The sequence below is a fragment of the Folsomia candida genome, unplaced genomic scaffold, assembly GCF_002217175.1.
Source record: "Folsomia candida strain VU population unplaced genomic scaffold, ASM221717v1 Fcan01_Sc012, whole genome shotgun sequence".
Classification (NCBI taxonomy): Eukaryota; Metazoa; Arthropoda; class Collembola; order Entomobryomorpha; family Isotomidae; genus Folsomia; species Folsomia candida.
The window spans coordinates 3,212,470-3,230,748 of record NW_019091204.1 but is presented as its reverse complement, the minus strand read 5'-3'; the positions used below and the strand labels follow the sequence as shown (position 1 = coordinate 3,230,748).

The following is an 18,279-nucleotide window of genomic DNA, read 5'->3' as shown; positions in this document are numbered from 1 at the left end:
CTATGCCGCAATTGGAAACAGGCCTTCAAATAAACTGAGTCATATATAAAATAATTTATCTGTTTATTTACAGAGCATAATTCAAATTCCAAAATTATAACTCACACATAAATATAGACAAAGCCAAATTTAAAAAAATATGTATGTATGTATGTACATGTTAACATTGGCCACTTTAATTCGTCATCCTCATTTCAGCAGAAACGTTTACACATAAATCTCACTTTAATCTCAAACTACTCGTGGCAACTGCAAACAAATCCATGCTGATTTGCACAACTTTATATTTCTGAATTGATTAAATTCTCTCCGTGTTCTTATAAATAAAATCTTCAAACTCATTTACTTTAAAACGTATTTTTCACTAATAAAATGAATAATCGGTCCCCCGTGATCATTCCCAGGAAAAGATTAAACCTTTGGTCAATCTTCCGAGATGTTGGACCCGAAGTAGAAAATATTTTGAGTTCGGCGAAATTAGCACATGTCGGGGAAGGGAAAGGATTCGTCGTCACGCTGGAGGACGACACATATTCATACATCAGTGACGTCAATAATGGCGAAGTAAATGTCACCCGAATTCCGGAATTGTCTCGTGTCCGAGTTAAAGGTACATACAATATGTATATATATATTAATAAACTCGGATTGAAATTCTGTTAAAAAATGGAATAATTTAACTAAATTCACTAAGGTCACTAAACCCTTAAGTTTAAATTTCGAGTTGACCGCCCAATTTTTTCTAATCAGGTCATATCGTGTCGAAAAGAGATGCAGGTTTGACCAGAATTTAACGCTGGTGAAAATTAATGCTCTTAGTTTTTACTATTTTCATGGAAAGAATAAAATGCAAGGGATAACTTTCCTTAAAATCTTCAAGCTTACAGAGTCCCCAAATCCTAAGTAGTACCTAAGAATGCTCATGGATAGCGATTTAAATTACATTCATTCCGAGGAATTCTTTAAATCCTGACATACGAATTTGATGGGGTATTTTTTAGGAAATCTATAAATTTCCACATATTTCATCATCGAAACACCCTCATTATTTTTTCAGAATTTTTTGTTGGATCAATTTTCCTCGCTTTGACGGACGACGGTGCCCTATATTCTTGGATTAATGACCACCCCATGCGTTACGGGGTGCTTAAATGTGACGAGGATGTTAAAAACTTGGGCCGCATCCAACCTGGCACGCTTGATTGGAGTCAGCCCGATTTGACGACGTTGCTCGCGACACCGCACCTCGTGGGGGGTGCATTGACTGAAAAGAAAGTACAGACAGTAGCGTTATCCTTTCGTGGGCGTGTCATGGCGTTAACAACGGGTGGCGAAGTATACCAGTGGGGTGAAAGAGGTCCCCACGGCTCTCCAGAGCCAGTTCTGATTGCACAGCAGCACTTTCATAGACAAGCAGTCATCTCGATCGCGTGCACTGACCACATTTCCGTTGCTATAAATTTCAGTGGAGAGGTATGTACATACGGGGTTCTACTTTGAATCAAAATTTTAGATGGAGAGTAACCAAATTTATTGGCGGCGTTTGATTGTTTGATTGGCGGCTGAAGTTGGGGGACGTGTGGGAACATTAGCATTGTGGCATTGGAAGAGGAGGGACTTGCATATATATTTACATGTAGATATAGGCAATAAACGGTTTTGCTGATCTTCTGGGGGGGGGGGAGGAATGTATACTCTCTGGAACGCCGCCACTGACTTTTGTTTCAGATTTTGTTTTTCTGTCTTGATTTTGAACTGGAACTACTTTCTTTATGACCCTTTACTACCTTACTGGTCGATTCACACCAGTGCCCGATCACTTTACCTTACCCAGTCCTTAATGATAACCTATGATTAGCCACAATATGATAAGGATGATCATGACTGATGAAAAATGTGAAGATGTGAGGCTGGTGGTGGGCCCAATAAATGATTCCTGGGAGGCAGTAGGGTCAAGTGTCTCTTTCCGAAGTCAGTTTATTACTGGCGAGATTTTACATTGTACACGAGTTTATATTTTACAGAAATGGCTACAGCTTTACTCCTCCTTCAATGCCAATGCCATCATCACTTCTTCCCCTTGTGCACATAGATGCACTGTTCGTGCCCAGAGGGAGCACGAGAGGAGAGTGTGGGTAGAGTGGTTACATCTTTCATTTGTTACAGTTGTTTCAATGGGAATTGGAGAACAAGGTGACAAAGAGAGCCTTTGGTCAAAATTCCCAGTATAAGAAGGTAAAAATAATGTACCTCATGATAAAAGGCGATTTAAAATATTTTTAGACAAGTTTTAACTGTTTTGGCCCAATCAATTTATCGGATTTAACATAAAAAAAAATGTGGTGGGCCTCAGCCCCTAGCCCCGTGTGCCCCAGCCCCTAGCCCCTCAGAGGTAGGCCTCAGCCCCTACCCCCTATCCCCGTGGGCCTCAGCCCCTAGCCCCTAGCCCCGTGGGCCTCAGCCCCTAACCCCTAGCCCCGTGGGCCTCAGCCCCTAACCCCTAGCCCCGTGGGCCTCAGCCCCTAACCCCTAGAAGGCGGGCCTCATCCCCTAGCCCCTCAAAGGCTGGCCTCAGCCCCTACCCCCTAACCCCTCCAAGGTTGGCTTCAGCCCCTACCCCCTTTTTTCATTTTACCCCAGAAAAGTACATAATTTTTCCTTAGGACCGGAAACCCTAATTTTACTCCCAAACTACAGCAATAATGAGGTTTGTAGTTTCTATTCTAGCATATCGAAATATAAACATTTTCCTGCAAGGGGCGAGATGTCCGTGTCGTCTTAAGATTATATCGCTAGACTGTGCCCCTGCATTTTTATATTCATGCCCCACATTGGAGAAGAGTCCCTTCTTAGCGAGCGAATACTTCAGATACAGACCGCGCAGTTAATCAATCAATTCAAATTGTATTATATTGCTAGTAAAATATATTAATGTTTAAACATTAATGAGAGACCCGTATGAAGTACAAACACGTGCACCAAGGTACACATGATTTACAGTGTTATATTTAACATTAAATTTGGAATATAAATATCAGAGGATTGTAAGGTATAATACGTGTTGTGAACGGTTATCATTTCGAGAAATGATCAATCTGAAATGGATAGCATAAGCTTAGTAAAGGGCTTTATTTTGACACACAAATTACAATTGGCCCAAAAGTAATTATGTGTTAAGACTTTTGGCTGTACTTAAATTACAAGGTTACAGAATGGATAAAGAGGATGAGGGAATCTGCACTACAAAACTCCTCCCCTATACTTCGTAAAAGTTAGGTAAATTTGCGATCATACGCGGGCAATATCTGATATTAATAAGTACCGTTGTGCTCGTAATCGATATAATATAAGTATAAACCATGCACGGACCTCCGAGGAAAGCTAAAGGATTTGCAAAAAGCTGATCGCGAAGTGAAAGGTCTCATCCGGAGGGGTCCACAAAAAGCAGGCAGCCTCAATACAAATGGACCTCCGGATCCATCATGGAGGTGCAATGAGACAAGCAGCCCATGAAGGGCAAACACAAGCTAAGCACACCTACTTTCTTCTCTGTCACCTTCATTAATGCAGAAAACATAAGAAACCTCTCCCACCTTCCCTTACCTGAATCGAACTTCCTATCCGATTTAGGCCATCTGCATTAGGCCTCGTAGAAACGTGGCGCACCCACTCCTCACCCACCGTTCCTTCCCAACTTCACCCTCATCGACTCTATCGCAGTCAAACCCCTAGGAAAAGGAAGACGAAGTGGTGGCGTTGCATTACTTATCAATAACGCACACTGTAGGATCTCATCAATTCCTCACCAAAGCCCAAACACCATCATTACTGTATGCACATGTCGGCATTCCAACCTTCAACACATCCTTATTTACTGCTACTTCCCACCATCAACTGCTGGATTAGAAGCAATGCATTTCAAACTTGTCGTCATTGAACAAACTATTGAAAAATTCCCGAATGCGTCATGAATTGCTGGTGGTGATTTCAATGCAAGAGGGGAATTGAAGGTGTTAGGTTATGGGGAAAAATAGTCCAAACATGGATTACATTTGAAATGGTATTTAAGGCAGGAAAGCGAACGTCCTGGAGGAGAAACATTCCGATTCTGCCAAAAGTAGATAACAGGGAATAAGTTTGGCATACGAATTATGCAGACATTGCGGAACACTCTGCGGACACTTTGATGGAAAGAAGAATCACGCATGGGGTGACATACCTGTAGGAAGATAAATTTGAAGATAAATTTGAAGATAAATTAAACCTTACGTCGGCTTGTTTGAAGGCCACTTTTAAGCCATGAAAAGAGACGATGGGGATGGATAGTCAATATATGAAGGCCATAATCGTTAGGTCGGAAGTGTCTTTTAATTGCTGGGTGACCGTATTAATGTAACTTGTTCCAATTTGTCGGTTTTTGCCGACATTTGCTTGAATCGTAAATGTTGTGAGGTAATAAATTTTTCCAATGAAAAATATGTTCTGTGATGTGTATCTAAACTGGCTTTGAGATGAGAGCAGAGGGAAGTTTGGAATTCGTGAGTATATTGGGAAGGAGAGTGACAGCGTGACCAGGCCCTAACCTATGGGTGGGCAATTAGGGCAATTTCCCGGGGCGCCAAGCGGCCAGCGGGAGCTGACAGGCGCTCACACAAGCACTGGGCATAATTGATTGTTTCCGTTTATACAGACGGAGAGTTTGAAAAAAATGATCAGGGAAGATTTTGCGGAAATTCTGAAATTAGATATGAAGGTCATCTAAACAACGTTTTACTGAAACTGTGAAGCCAAAGTTAAATTGAAAAATGAGCGATTTTTAACAAGCGAAATGAGCCGACTTGAGTGTGCCTGATAAAAATTAAAATGCCGTCTTACACTTCACCACACCATTGCAGGTCGAAGGTTATCGCCAACATGCCTATCTGTATTTAATTAGTTCAAAAAGGGAGTCAAGGTAGCTAGTGTGCAGTATCTCCATCGAGGGCGCTCAGTGTGATGTCCATTCTCTCCATCTTCCATCTACCTACTACTGCCATAAGTTTTGACCACTAAACAAATTAATGTAGCGGACTCAGTTTAGTGAATTTTAAAAAACGAACGATATCATGAGAAAGCCTATTAAATTCCCTACAAAATATACCGGGCACTCTTCAAAATTTCCTCCTTTCGAAGCTACAATAGCCCAAAGTCTAGATATCCACATCTCACTCCCGGTACGCACTCAGTCCAAGGAATATTAGTCTCATTTCTAAGCGACAGATTTTTTCTCGGATTCCAAACTTGTGTGGTGTTTAGCACATGTATCTAGCTTCAGTTTGGACCACATATCGTATTCCAGAAGGTTGAGGTTCGGCGACAGTGAATTTTATTCTTGATCCGAAATGGAGTAAGAAATTTTGGAATTTTACCCCATTTTTACTATTTTTGCCTTATCAGCAGGTCCTGAGCCCTGCTCGAATACTTAGCAGCTATTTTTTTAATAGAGTGTGGTCCAGTGGTTCTTCCATTCGCTCGATAACTTCAAAAAATACTTTTTGACAAGAAATTTCACTCCCAGAGGAAGACAATTCACTTTTTTGACCAAATCCAATCTACGCCGAATAAAAAAATCACAGAATCTGGATGGTGGGTCCGATTAATATTTAAAAAAATTTTATGAATAATATGGACTGGTGGGGTGTGGACAAAGTGCTTTTGCTAATTTTATATGGCCTTTATTGTGAAAGTTTACTTATCTTACTTATCTTAAAAATACTTATTTCCATTTTTCAAGCGCGTACCGCATGATCAGTGCCCGGCTTTCAAGGGTACTATTTTTACTTGGCGTGAAGTTAGCAAGTGTTTCTTTTCTCATCTTAAAGACATAAGTCCAAGGTCGAGCTTAGGGGCCAGGGACGTAGTTTTACTTGGACCGTTCATTTGTAGGGAAATTTTTTTTAGGATCCGGCGTGAATTCAGCCGAGTTCAGGTTTTGTGCGCCTTCGTGATTTTTTGTGACCTTTTTGACCGTTCCCTTCAACTCGGTTTTCGGTTATCAACACTGCCAATGTTAGTGGATCATTTTATGGTATGGTCGACCATCTTGCAATTAGTTCCGATTTTTAATGATCTATTGAAAAATGCCGAATTTTTATGTTTGCAAAAATGTTTCTGAAAAATTGCAACACGTCGATTTGTCCGATCTGTCATTTTAACACCTTGTATCACAAAAAATTTCGGAACATGGTTTCTGATAGACAATTGCATGGGGAATTCAATAAAAAATAGTACAACTGGCTAACGTAACTGCTACTGATGTTTTTTGCGCGCGGAATGCTTGAGACAGAATATATGGCAGTAGTAGGTATATCTTGTTCCATGGTTGCTACAAAGTAAATTCGTTTGGGCAAAAAATTAATATTTTTATATTTATGGGACTGAAATTAACTTCTTTCCCATTGCAAAATTTTTAGTAAAATTTGACTTCAGTAAGATGTAAATTTCATAATTAAACCAGATAGGAACCAATTAAAATTTCCAGGAGTTTTCCGCAAAATAAAAAAATGGTATTATCTTTAGAAATTTTGGTGTCAGGTAATTTATCCAGGCACATTTGCGTACTTCGCCGTGAACGGAAAATAAAATACCACACAAATATATCTACAGAATTTGGTGCACAGTAATTCAAGTTTCGCGACACTCAACGTTCACGCACTCATATTTAACCAACATGAATTTACAACTCACGGACCTCTTAGGAATTTACTTACAATTAAAAACATCTACGTTTGCAATAAAAAGTACTAGTGTAGAAGCCCGTCAATTGGCGTGCAAAATAGGCCCGTCGATAAGCCCGTTACCCCAATATTAGTGAAGTTAGCATCTCCTATTCTCTCTGCAGAGTGGAGAGAGAAAAGGAGAGGCTAACTTCTCAACTAAGCCTCCGACCCAGCAGCGATACACTCGCCTGCTTTATATAGTTTAGATTTTCTACACAAATGATGTATGTTATGTTTTGACAGTATTTCTGGGTATTTGGTACGAATAAAATCAAGTGTGCGTAAATTTAACTTCCCTTACAAGTATTACTTATTACCTATAGCTTGTATCGACCATATGCTACCGACCTGTTGAGATGGGCGCCAAATATGCCGTGTCGACCAGTTGAGACTGGCGACCAGCAGTTTGTCGACCAATCAGGTGTTAAGGACTAGTTTGTCGATCATTAGTCACCAACCCATATATTCCGATTAGAGCGTCAAACGATTTAGTAAGATTGACGTGTATTAGATATATTTGGAAGGGAGAAAATACACGAACGGCTTGGGACGAGTGTAATGTTTGCCCACCCTTGGTTATGGGCTAGTTACATATGGGCTAGTTATCAGTTAGGTACTGAGCGTGATATAGAAGTTAAGTTATTTGCTGGGGATTTAATTGTGTGCCGTGGAGTATGACGTGTGAGGGAGTAATAGCGACGTGGACGTGACGATTTAATTTAACTTTGGTTTGGGTTACATGTATTTAAATGGGTAGCCAAATGTTTCAAGCTTGCCTCGTACCTGGTATGCATCTGAACGATTCGCTCGCTAAGAAGGGACTCTTCTCCAATGTGGGACATGAATATAAAAATGCAGGGGCACAGTCTAGCGATATAATCTTAAGACGACACGGACATCTCGCGCCTTGGCGGAAAATGTTTATATTTCGATATGCTAGAATAGAAACTACAAACCTCATTATTGCTGTAGTTTGGGAGTAAAATTAGGGTTTCCGGTCCTAAGGAAAAATTATGTACTTTTCTGGGGTAAAATGAAAAAAGGGGGTAGGGGCTGAAGCCAACCTTGGAGGGGTTAGGGGGAAGGGGCTGAGGCCAGCCTTTGAGGGGCTAGGGGATGAGGCCCGCCTTCTAGGGGTTAGGGGCTGAGGCCCACGGGGCTAGGGGTTAGGGGCTGAGGCCCACGGGGCTAGGGGCTAGGGGCTGAGGCCCACGGGGATAGGGGGTACGGGCTGAGGCCTACCTTTGAGGGGCTAGCGGCTGGGGCCCACGAGGCTAGGGGCTGAGGCCCACGCCATAAAAAACAATCATACCCAAACCATTTCTCGAGTCCTCATTTAATCCGACCCGATCGATTTAAACAAAATGCTGTGGTAAATTTCATTCTGAATTTGAAATCGTGAAAATAATTGTTTAAACGTTTTGCAGATAACTGCAAGCAGAAATGTAGTTTTTGCATTGAGGATTAATGGAGTGGTGCAATGTTTGAGGTTATCCAGACGGACGGTGGATGACGAATATGAACTGACAAGGGACACTCACGACCTGTCGTTTGAGTCCAGGGTACCCACTATGTTTTTTAGAATCTACTAGGACCCCTGATGAAGGATTCCTTCATATTTCCGTGTAAAACTCATATTTGGCGCCATGGCGTGGCGCTAAACTTAAAAATTTGCATTTTCGACCAATTTCAAACCCTCATAACTTTTGCAGTTTATGTCGGATTTTTAAAATTTTATGCTTAAAATGATCACAAAAGTCGAAATTTTAGAGAAAAAAATAAAAATAAAAAAATTTTAATTTTTGAGATATTTTTAGCATTTTTTCGACGAACCCAAAATTTCGAAATTTTGCGAAAAGTTAAAAGCGATAATTTTGGAAAAAATTTCATAGAATACGAAAGTTGAACTCCTTGTCATGATTTTTGCCAAAAATTTTGAAAATCCGTCCAGGATTTCAAAAGTTATGGCGGTTTTAAAATGTAAAACCATCAAATTTGGCGAATTTGACGCCACGGCACGGCGCCAAATATGAGTTTTACACGGAAATATGAATGGACCCTTCATCTGGGGTCCTAGTAGATTCTAAAAAACATAGTGGGTACCCTGGACTCAGACGACAGGTCGTGAGTGTCCCTTGTGAGACCAGTTTGGGACTTGGACTTCCTCTCCCAACAATTTCAAGATATTGTAACCTCTGGGTGCAGGTATGACAATGTCGTTGTCGAGGTGAAGGATGGAATTCGCTTTGCGTTAGGATATCCTGCGCAAATCCATGATGCGGTCAACCAATCTGTGAAAACACTTGAAATTGTTTCTTATTTGCCAGGTGATAACCCGATTGAGAAGTTTTTTGCTGAAATTTGTGACGAAACTTACCACACCATTTGTGCACAAAATACACCCACACTACGCACCGTTGTTGATGACATTGGCAAGTTGTGGGGAAACGATGTTAGTACAGATTTGTGCGAATGCAAAATTTATAAATTTATCTAGTTACAAATTTAAACTGGGAAAGATTTTTTTAAATTTTACAGGATGATGCAGACGTTACATTTTCCCTGGAAGGGAAAACCATTAGAGCACACAAGTTAATACTGAAGGCACGGAGTGATTATTTCACAAAGATGTTTAGCAACGAATGGAGGGAAAGTCATGGATCGTAAGTACCCGTTGGAAATATAAATATGGATTTATTCACAGTGAAATCTCTTTTCAAGCTACCCCGGTATTTCCAGAGTTATATACAACCATCAAGCAAAAAATTAATAAACCGTTACAACGAATATAACCAAGGGGTGACAGAACTGTTTCATACGTTAAAATGAATTTCTTGTTAAATTGACATATATATGCCCTATGACCTTTAGATGACCTCTGAGGTCGAAATGGAGGTCACCATTGAATTCGACGTTGAAAAATATTTAAAAATGATGTGACACATGTCAAAACTGACACGCGACACTTTTTCGTCACTTTTCGTCCCTGTGACGACGTCATCGTCACAGGTGACGTCCAATCGTAAAATGACACGAATTTTTGAATTCCTTATCGAAAAATAGTTCAAATGATTTGTCACATGTCAAAACTGACACATGACACTTTTTCGTCACTTTTCGTCACTGTGACGACATCATCGTCACAGGTGACTATGTCACAGTGTCCATCTTCGAGCTCGTCCTGTCCCTTGACGTTAGGAGTTTACGTTCAAAATTTCAAGTCTCTATGTCTTTCCGTTCAAAAGTTATCGGAGCTACGGACAGACAGACAGACAGAGGGACGGACATAACGATCTTATAAAGGGCTTTCACCCCTTAATAATCACATGACACCTAATTTTCCTTTGAATGATCACCTTGACAAATATTTCGAGGAAAACTTCACGAGCCTTGTTTTCTTCCCGTGGAGGAAAAGTCGAAACAATTGTAATCAAAAATTGAACTATTCCGACATGTTTTTTAAAGACTGCATTCAAAGGAGAGGAAGATAAATGAGTGTCATGCGATTCCTAATTTTTGTCTTGCTTGATTTTTCTGTATAACTCGTTACACAATCTCGCCATAGCTTGAAAAATATTCCACTGTTTGGTTCAAATTGTATTTAATCAGAAATTTGAATTCCAAATTTTGTAGCGCGATTGAGATTAAGGACACGACCTACAAAATCTTTGAAGCTCTCCTTTTCTACCTGTACCATGGGAGGATCAACGTCACGGAGACAGATTCTATAAATATTTTTGGTTAACCGAATCTACATATTTCCTCGAACAAACCACCAGAAATAAATAAATATTCCAATTTGTTGTTTCGTAGGTCTCATGAAGTTAGCGGACTCGCATTGTCACGACGAAGTACACAAGGACTGTGAGAAGCTCCTGATTCGAAATATTACAACGGAAAATGTGTTCTTCCTCGTTCGAAACGCGCCATCAGCGAACAGTCTGGTATTTTATTAATTTATGATTGTTGTAGGTCGATATTTAATTTGTAGTTTGTCAAGATTTGGACAAGGCGGCGATTAGATTTATTCTGGGCAATCGACACCTAAGCGATAAGTCGCAAGACGACGTGATTGACTTGATTGGGCAAGAAGCATTCAATAAACTGGCAATGTCTGCACTTTTAAAATTTTTTATATTTTAGATTATTTCAACTTCCCTAAAACAAAAAAAATAAATAAAAAAATAAAAAGTTCAAAATTTTAAAGGCTGCACTTCGTGCAGACTTGAACTATAGTTAGTAAAGATTTTCGGCTATTTATTATATATATATATATTGTTATATATATGTTATATTAATAAATATTTTACATATTTATTAATTATATGTTTATATATAAATACATACATACATGTATATATATGTACATATGTAAATCTTTTTTATGCGTGGACCTAAGATGTCTTAAACCATAGAACTAATAACTATATTTACCATACAAATATTTTCGAATGCGTACATTCATATCCTCATAGGGATTAATAATGTCAGTGATGCCGGTGATAATTACATATGAAATGATGGCTTTTGTTTCCACCACGTCGTCGTTGATATCCTGCAGAATTTGTCCAGGAAAAAGCGTACGAAACTAATGTGCATATGAATATGCATATTTGTTCCATTATTTACATAATAATACCGTTACACATGCACATGTACATTGGTATTCTGGACATGAGATGCCAGGTAGCAAATGTAGTAAAATAAATTAGATTTTTGCCTGATGACGATTTACTGTGTGTAATTGAAAGTTATCAGTAAGTATAATCAAATTCACATTCAGTTTATCATCGAATGCTGTCGGCTATTTGTAGTAAAAAAGTTGACGACATTTGAATATAAGATAAACGATAACCAAATAAATACATAATCTGTCGCTTCCCCATTGTTCATCTGGTTTGAAACCTAGTACTCACAATGGAGGTCTCCCAACGTATGCTCACAGATTTTGACGAAATTAGTGTCAATCGATCACAAATATAATTAGGATGAAATTTGCAAATAGAACTATCTGCCAATACGCAGGTTTGGCAGAGATATTTGCATCCAAAGCGGGAAAAATTCGCAGCAAATTTGGAAAATTAAAAATTTGCATGGCTTTTTCGTGGTTTTCTCCGCTTTTTATGCAAATATCTCCGCCAAACCTGCGCATTGGCAGATAGTTCTATTTGCAAATTTCATCCTAATTATATTTGTGATCGATTGACGCCGGTTTGGTCCAAATCTGTGAGCATTCGTTGGGAGACCTCCATTGTCAGTACGAGTTTTCGCGAGAAATGACTTGCTTAAATTCTTTTAAATTTCACGCCAACAAACATTACGCAGGTCGGCTTTTGCGCGTAAAAAGGTTTAGCAAAAACGTAAAAAATAACATGAAAGTTAAGTAGTAAATTCGGATATATAATAATTCGGAACTTTTAGTATTATTAAAACTCAGAACCAGCTTTTTAAGTGTGACAAAATCGTTGCTGTAAAAAGCGGGTTTTGCGAAATAGGCAGGACAGGTTTTGGAGCACTCTGTACTGAACTTTCTTTCACCAGGAAGAAAGAGGGAACACAAATCGTTAAAATACTGTTCACTTTCATTTCATCTGTTTGTACATGATTATTACCTTGTATTGATTACCATAGTTCTAAGCACATTGTAATCATCTCGCCAAGCCGAAATGTGGAGGAATACACACTCTAAATAATTTGGAGACAAATACCCACCCGCGGAGGTACTATAGTGCTTAAATTTTAGATAATGCTTACGGAGATGTTTTGTCACCTATGGGAAATAAACCAAAAATCTTACAAAACGGACGCGACGTAGTCATTGAAAAAATAAAAACTTCCATTTATATTATATGCAGATAGATAGAATAGAATTTCCAAATATTGTAGAAATTATCTTTTTTTTTAACTTACATGTTTCCCCTTGGCGATAAGACTCCTGCTCAATAATTACCCAAAAATGCAAAACTGTAAGTAGGACCTTCGCGAGGTGACGATTTGTCTACAATTTGTCTAATTAAATTATTTAGAGTGCAGATCAAGTAAATGTACATATTTTTGTGGGATGCTTTCACACATTCATGTAGATGCTCAAGTTTCATGCACTTTCTCCAAGTCCAGTATCGTGCGACTGTTCTTCCCGACTGCATATGTAGAAATTCATCATCGGTTTTGATCATGTTTCTTAATTTTCCATACTTCCATGTATTTTGAATAGCGACCTTGAAACGTGTCCATCACCGTGCCTTTTGTTTTGCAAAATTAAGTTTTACTGCTTCAAAAAATTGATAATTTTTACATTTACAAGCTGGGAGATTATACCTAACTCTGTTTTCTTCCATTATAAAATACAAATACAAAATAATAAATAAGTAAAAAGTAAAATTTTTGTAATGAAAAAAATTAGAATTATAACCCACTAGCTTTATGCATAAATATAACAATTTCCGGTATTAAGACGGAATTAAATTTTAATTTTGTAAATAAAAAAACATGCAGGTGACTAGGTCTCTACTTAAAACCATATAAGAAGGGAAAGTTAAGCAGAAAAAAATACATTAAAAACCCGATTATAAAGTATCATCTTTCATGAAAGTTAAGTATCACAATGCAAAAAATTGTGGGTATTTTTACTACGTTTTTAGGCACAGTATGCCTAACGGTAACCAGTGTTAGTATTATTGTGCTGTGTAGGAAGGAGGTGGACATTTCTCCTATGACAACAGTGTTAATCTTCCTTCAGTTCGTGGACTGTCTAATAGTGAGGTTTAGAAATCAGTCGAACTTTGGTTTGACTCGACTCGACTCCGAGTCGAAGTCTCACTCGAGTCAGATTTTTAAACCTGTTTTAGAAACGAGTAAATTTTTTCTGACTCGACTCAGTTTGTACGCGGGCCATTCAAATCTCAATTGTTGTACCTCTCAGTTTGTTTACCGTAGTTGAACTAAATAAAAACATTTGTGATTTTAATTGCATTTAGTAATTTTTTGGAACAATCGATCTGTATTCCATTACAAACCGCTGCATCTCTTCAACATTTCGCCACCTAAACTAGAGGATTTCTTAGCTTAGATTAAGTAAGGTATTTATATGCAGAGATTGTAAATGTAAAAATGATCGTGTCGTTAAATACAACTTGATTCGATCAATCATTTGAGATCATTTATTTATTTCACATATATCTGACAACCTCTGAAGTGATGAGCATGGATCACGGACTAGATTACATCATAATTATCTGTCATACAAGAAAATAAAGTACTGTTTCAATAAATTTAAATTTAAATTTCAATATCGCTCCCTGAAGAAGATAGCAGCTCGCTGTCGAAAGCTCGGAACAATAAAACATTTAAAATGTCATCCATGATTCCCGTTCAAAACTCATTACATAAAGTACTGTTGTTTCAATTTGAAAGTGGGTGTTTTTAATCCATGCTCCCTATCATCCGATTTTTTAGAAGTTCATAAAAGTTGTCACGCTTGAATTTGTTTTTTGTGGGGGAAGATCTTCTTATCGCCAGCGTCTTTTATATAATCGTTCATAGCATCTTTGATAACCTGCAGGAGCTTTTTCATTTTTTTCATCGTAATTTTCTTCACGTCCAGACCTTCTACACAGCACAAAAAGATAACAAGAAAATGAAATTGCATTGTTAAGTTGGAAATGCAATTTGAGGCTTGATACGGTCACGATTTATGTTTCTTGATAAACCACTGCCGTATTTATAAGTATAGAATTCAACTTACATTCCAGACACGATGTTATTTCCTTTTTACACCTCTGCTGTATCACAAGTTATTATAACTGCGATTGCGATAATTAACTAGTTGATTGAAATAAATCAATTGGAAATAATGAACACATGTAGTAAGGAGAGAGTTGAATGTGGATAAAGTGAGAATGTTCATAGAAATTAACCTGCCGCTTGGGGTAAAATGAGAATAAGCATAGAAAACCTGAGTCGAGTCAGGCCGACTGGCGAGCCCAGTTCTCAGTCAGATTTACTGAGGAAACTCGACTGGGGGCCATTTTAGATTGAGGCTTTGCTGTTGCGGGTCGAGTAAAACACAAGTTTGACTGACTTCTAAATCTGCCTAATGTCGTTGATTTTGCTGATTTTTACCAGCCAGCCCTCGGTGTTCCAGGGGTGTGGGAATAAGCCTCTCTTCTTGAGGGACCCATCAATTCAATCCTTCGTGTATTTCGCCTTGTTTTGTAGTGAGTAAATAAACATATGTACATGTAAAATAAAGGTTTGGGGTAATGCCTATGATCAAGGAATTAAAATTACATCCATTTATACGTAAGAAATGTAGGTATGTATGTACATATGTAAGTATTTTAGCAAAACTGTGTTCTCACTTGTACATGGTCATCATCTGTCTGCAAAGGTAAGTACATATACATATTAAATTAATATTATTAATATTTGCGGTACACGAAACTGACAACAGAGACGAGAAACATACCCGGTAATATTTAGTACTTGGGGCGCAAAGTATGTGTGTCCAACCCTGATTATGTTTTGACCACTTCAATTTCAGAAACCAACCTTATACAAACAACATTTAGTGCGGAAGTTCATCAGATATGCAAAATTCAGAGCGTCAAGGGTGCCACAAGTTAGCGAAAAGGCTTGTAGGTCGAGTGGAATCTGAAACTCTTCTACGGCTGGCCAAGATATTTTTCTTCAACGATACAAGATACAAAATATTTTGAACGAACCCTTAAGACACAAGATGCTAACTCCAAATACTGAGCGTTACACAAGCTACAAAATACTTTTAGCAACTTTTGTGATGCATACAAGATACTAGATCTTGATTTGAAGTAATTTTTTCAAAATACAATCTGGGCTTGCAAAGAACATAACTTGCATTACAATACAAACTCATATTTGGCGCCATGACTTGTAGCCAAAGATGTCATGCCGTTGCTTCTATAGAGTTGGTCCTTGCTTTCAAAGTGAGGTGGTAAAACATAATCTGGGTTGAACATTGTTTGCGTCACAACTGGATAGCGATTGGTGTACAAATTGCCATGTAATTTATTAAATAAATTTTCTTATTTCATTTTTATGCAGTAATCTTGTAGATTTTCAATCATTCAAAGTTCAAGAACGGTTGAAGATAGACAAGGCCATGGTTTGTAATTTTTAAAGCAGACACTTTTTTTAACCTTATGCCGGCCACGTTCTCCCTTCGGGAATCCGACATTTTGACATTTTTAGACATCTTATTATATGTGTATCTGACTTTTACTGTGCCTACATACTTAATTATTAAACTTTCAAAAAACCAGGTTTGTCGCGGTATTTTTTCCCTTAAATGCCAGGACTTGGTGTACTAGACGGAACTCTAAACTGGTCACGATTTGTGGTACCGCCCTCTGTTGCGCTTCTGTTCCCGTTCATTGGTACTTCCTGTCCGAAAATTGGATGACCCTGGTCGCCGTGCTGGACTTGGTTGTATGTTACGCCATCCCTTTCGTTATCATTGGATCCACAAATGTCGCCGTGTATTGCAAGGTTCGATGGCTAAAATATTATGGTTTGTCTAGAATTAGCAGACGATCACCCAAAATTTTTGACTTTATTGTAATACCACGCAATTTAAACGCATAATCTCTCACTATGTTAAACTCGGGCACGGAGACAATGGTCATAAATTGCCTTGCATACATTGTGGAAAACATTATTCCACATTTGACTCCATTGTTTCACATATGACATATGTAAATCTATTGTTGGGAATTCATTGTTAAACGAGTCGAGATGCGACCTGGCTGTGGTAAGAAAAACTCCGAATTTTACCTGGGTTTGGTGGGTATGAATTTATGTAGTCGGGATTTCCGCGGTTTTCGGAATAGTTTGGATTTTCGGGGTTCTGACAATGGCAGCTTCTTTCAAGTTAACACGGAATTGTGTAGTGAGCTACATATGTCAAAAAATCAAGCCAAAAATTAGGAATCACATGACACTTATCATTCCGTTGAATGTCCAATTTGAAGAAAAGCATTGGAGGCAAAGTTCACACAGCCGCGTTGGTTTTTGCCCCGTGGGGGAAAAGCGAAAGAAAATTGTGATGTGGCAAAACTTGAGAGGGCTGGAAATAAATTGACAGAACAAAGGAATAAATCATATTTGCTGTTTTTGACGATTTCGGCAAAGAATCATCATATTCCGACCACAAACCCATAAAATCAATTCTGAAATTCGGGTCATATTAATTTTCCCTTCTGTAACGTGCTAGTTTTCGATAAAGAAAATGCATTATTAAATACCTGGTACGTAACATTCCAGGAGTTTCAAATTTGACGTTTGTCAAATGTATATATACCGTGTCCCAGAGTAAGTTAGACAGTGATCCATGACCTGTGTAGTTCGACCTGATTGGAATATTTTTACGCAGTCTTCGGTGCAGGGTAGGTGGTCATCATACCAACCAGTTTTTGTCTCGGAAGATTTGTCAAAGCCCCTTCTTGGCCTCCAATCCGAAATTCCGCACCAATCCTCAAATTAGCCGTTTTCCAGTCGCTTGCAAAACGTCCTTTATGATTTTTCCTCATTAACGCTTGAATTCTTCCAGCTTTTTCGCATTGGAGCTTAGGTTAGAGTACCTTGTTTTGCAAAAGGACTTAAACTTTTCGATTGGTTGCAATTGAGGGACATTTGAGGGGTTATCTTTTTAAAGGACCAAATCGACTCCTTTAGCCCTTAAGTACGCAGTTCAAATTTTGGCGTAATGGGATGTTAGGAGGTCCGGCCAAATTAAAGTTTCATTCAGTTCACGAAGTTTCCTCATCCAGAGCTCTGACAGCTTCAAACATTTGTTTTTATTAACTTCTGTATTTATTGTAGATTTTCAAATATAAGGTTGAGAAATATTGCCAAAACTGTCCGGCCCCAGCCAAACCAGGACTTTCACAGGGAATTTGGTTTCCACTTTAAATTTAAGTTGATATTCCACATATGAGGGGTTGGCGGAGTGAAAAAATTTCAATTCCGGAGTTTCTAAGAGATCAACTTTGCCGTAATTACCGTCATAAATAACGATAATTTTTAGTGACATTTGTCGACACGATTTTTTAGATTTTTCTTGCACTCCGCTTTTTTGGTCATTAACGTACTTGGGAGAGTTAGTTCATTTTTTTCTGTAAGCCTTAGTTTATGAAGTTTAATGTTGCCGAACTAACATTTTGAAATAAGGAGTACCCGAGCAGCGCCACGAATTTATGTGGAAGCGTTGGTGCTGAAAAGCGTTTTTACGTCTTTCGAGTTTTAATTGGTGGCTATGAAAAGAGGTGGTCTGGAAATTTTTAAAAATTGCACTTTTTGGCATCCTCATACCTCGAAATATAAAGGTAGATTGCCGTTTTGTTGCATCTTTCCGCGTTGAAGCAGTGGCAAGTCATGTTCGAGTCACGTCAAGCGACAATTTTGTAGTTTTGAAAAACTTGATTCGCGAGTTTTTTACTTTGACCCCGATTTCTATTGAATTTCGTCTTTTTAATAAAAAATGCTT

The 18,279-nt window shown here is 38.4% G+C and overlaps 1 protein-coding gene and 1 long non-coding RNA gene across 3 annotated transcripts; one reads left to right on the top strand and one right to left on the bottom strand.

Moving 5' to 3' along the window:
• Positions 1–172: 172 nt before the first annotated feature.
• On the top strand, positions 173–10,801 carry LOC110855444. Of its 2 annotated transcripts, XM_022103856.2 has the most exons (10): positions 173–610; positions 1,058–1,473; positions 2,167–2,235; positions 8,186–8,247; positions 8,906–8,963; positions 9,086–9,210; positions 9,297–9,421; positions 10,392–10,498; positions 10,572–10,702; positions 10,759–10,801. In XM_022103856.2, exons 1-7 carry the CDS (start codon positions 373–375, stop codon positions 9,352–9,354), a joined length of 1,026 nt encoding a protein of 341 aa, XP_021959548.2. In that variant the 5' UTR covers positions 173–372; the 3' UTR covers positions 9,355–9,421; positions 10,392–10,498; positions 10,572–10,702; positions 10,759–10,801. The 2 variants fall into 2 exon arrangements, with proteins under 2 accessions (XP_021959548.2, XP_035712050.1); XM_035856157.1 differs by lacking the exons at positions 8,906–8,963; positions 9,086–9,210; positions 9,297–9,421; ... (1 more) ...; positions 10,572–10,702; positions 10,759–10,801 and having other exon boundaries at positions 2,025–2,235; positions 8,186–8,355.
• Positions 10,802–14,028: 3,227 nt separating this feature from the next.
• On the bottom strand, positions 14,029–14,775 carry LOC118437176. The gene is made up of 2 exons (XR_004835923.1): positions 14,503–14,775; positions 14,029–14,366 (listed from the first exon to the last, which is right to left on the bottom strand). It is a non-coding gene; the product is annotated as an uncharacterized LOC118437176 (long non-coding RNA).
• Between the last annotated feature and the right edge of the window lie 3,504 nt (positions 14,776–18,279).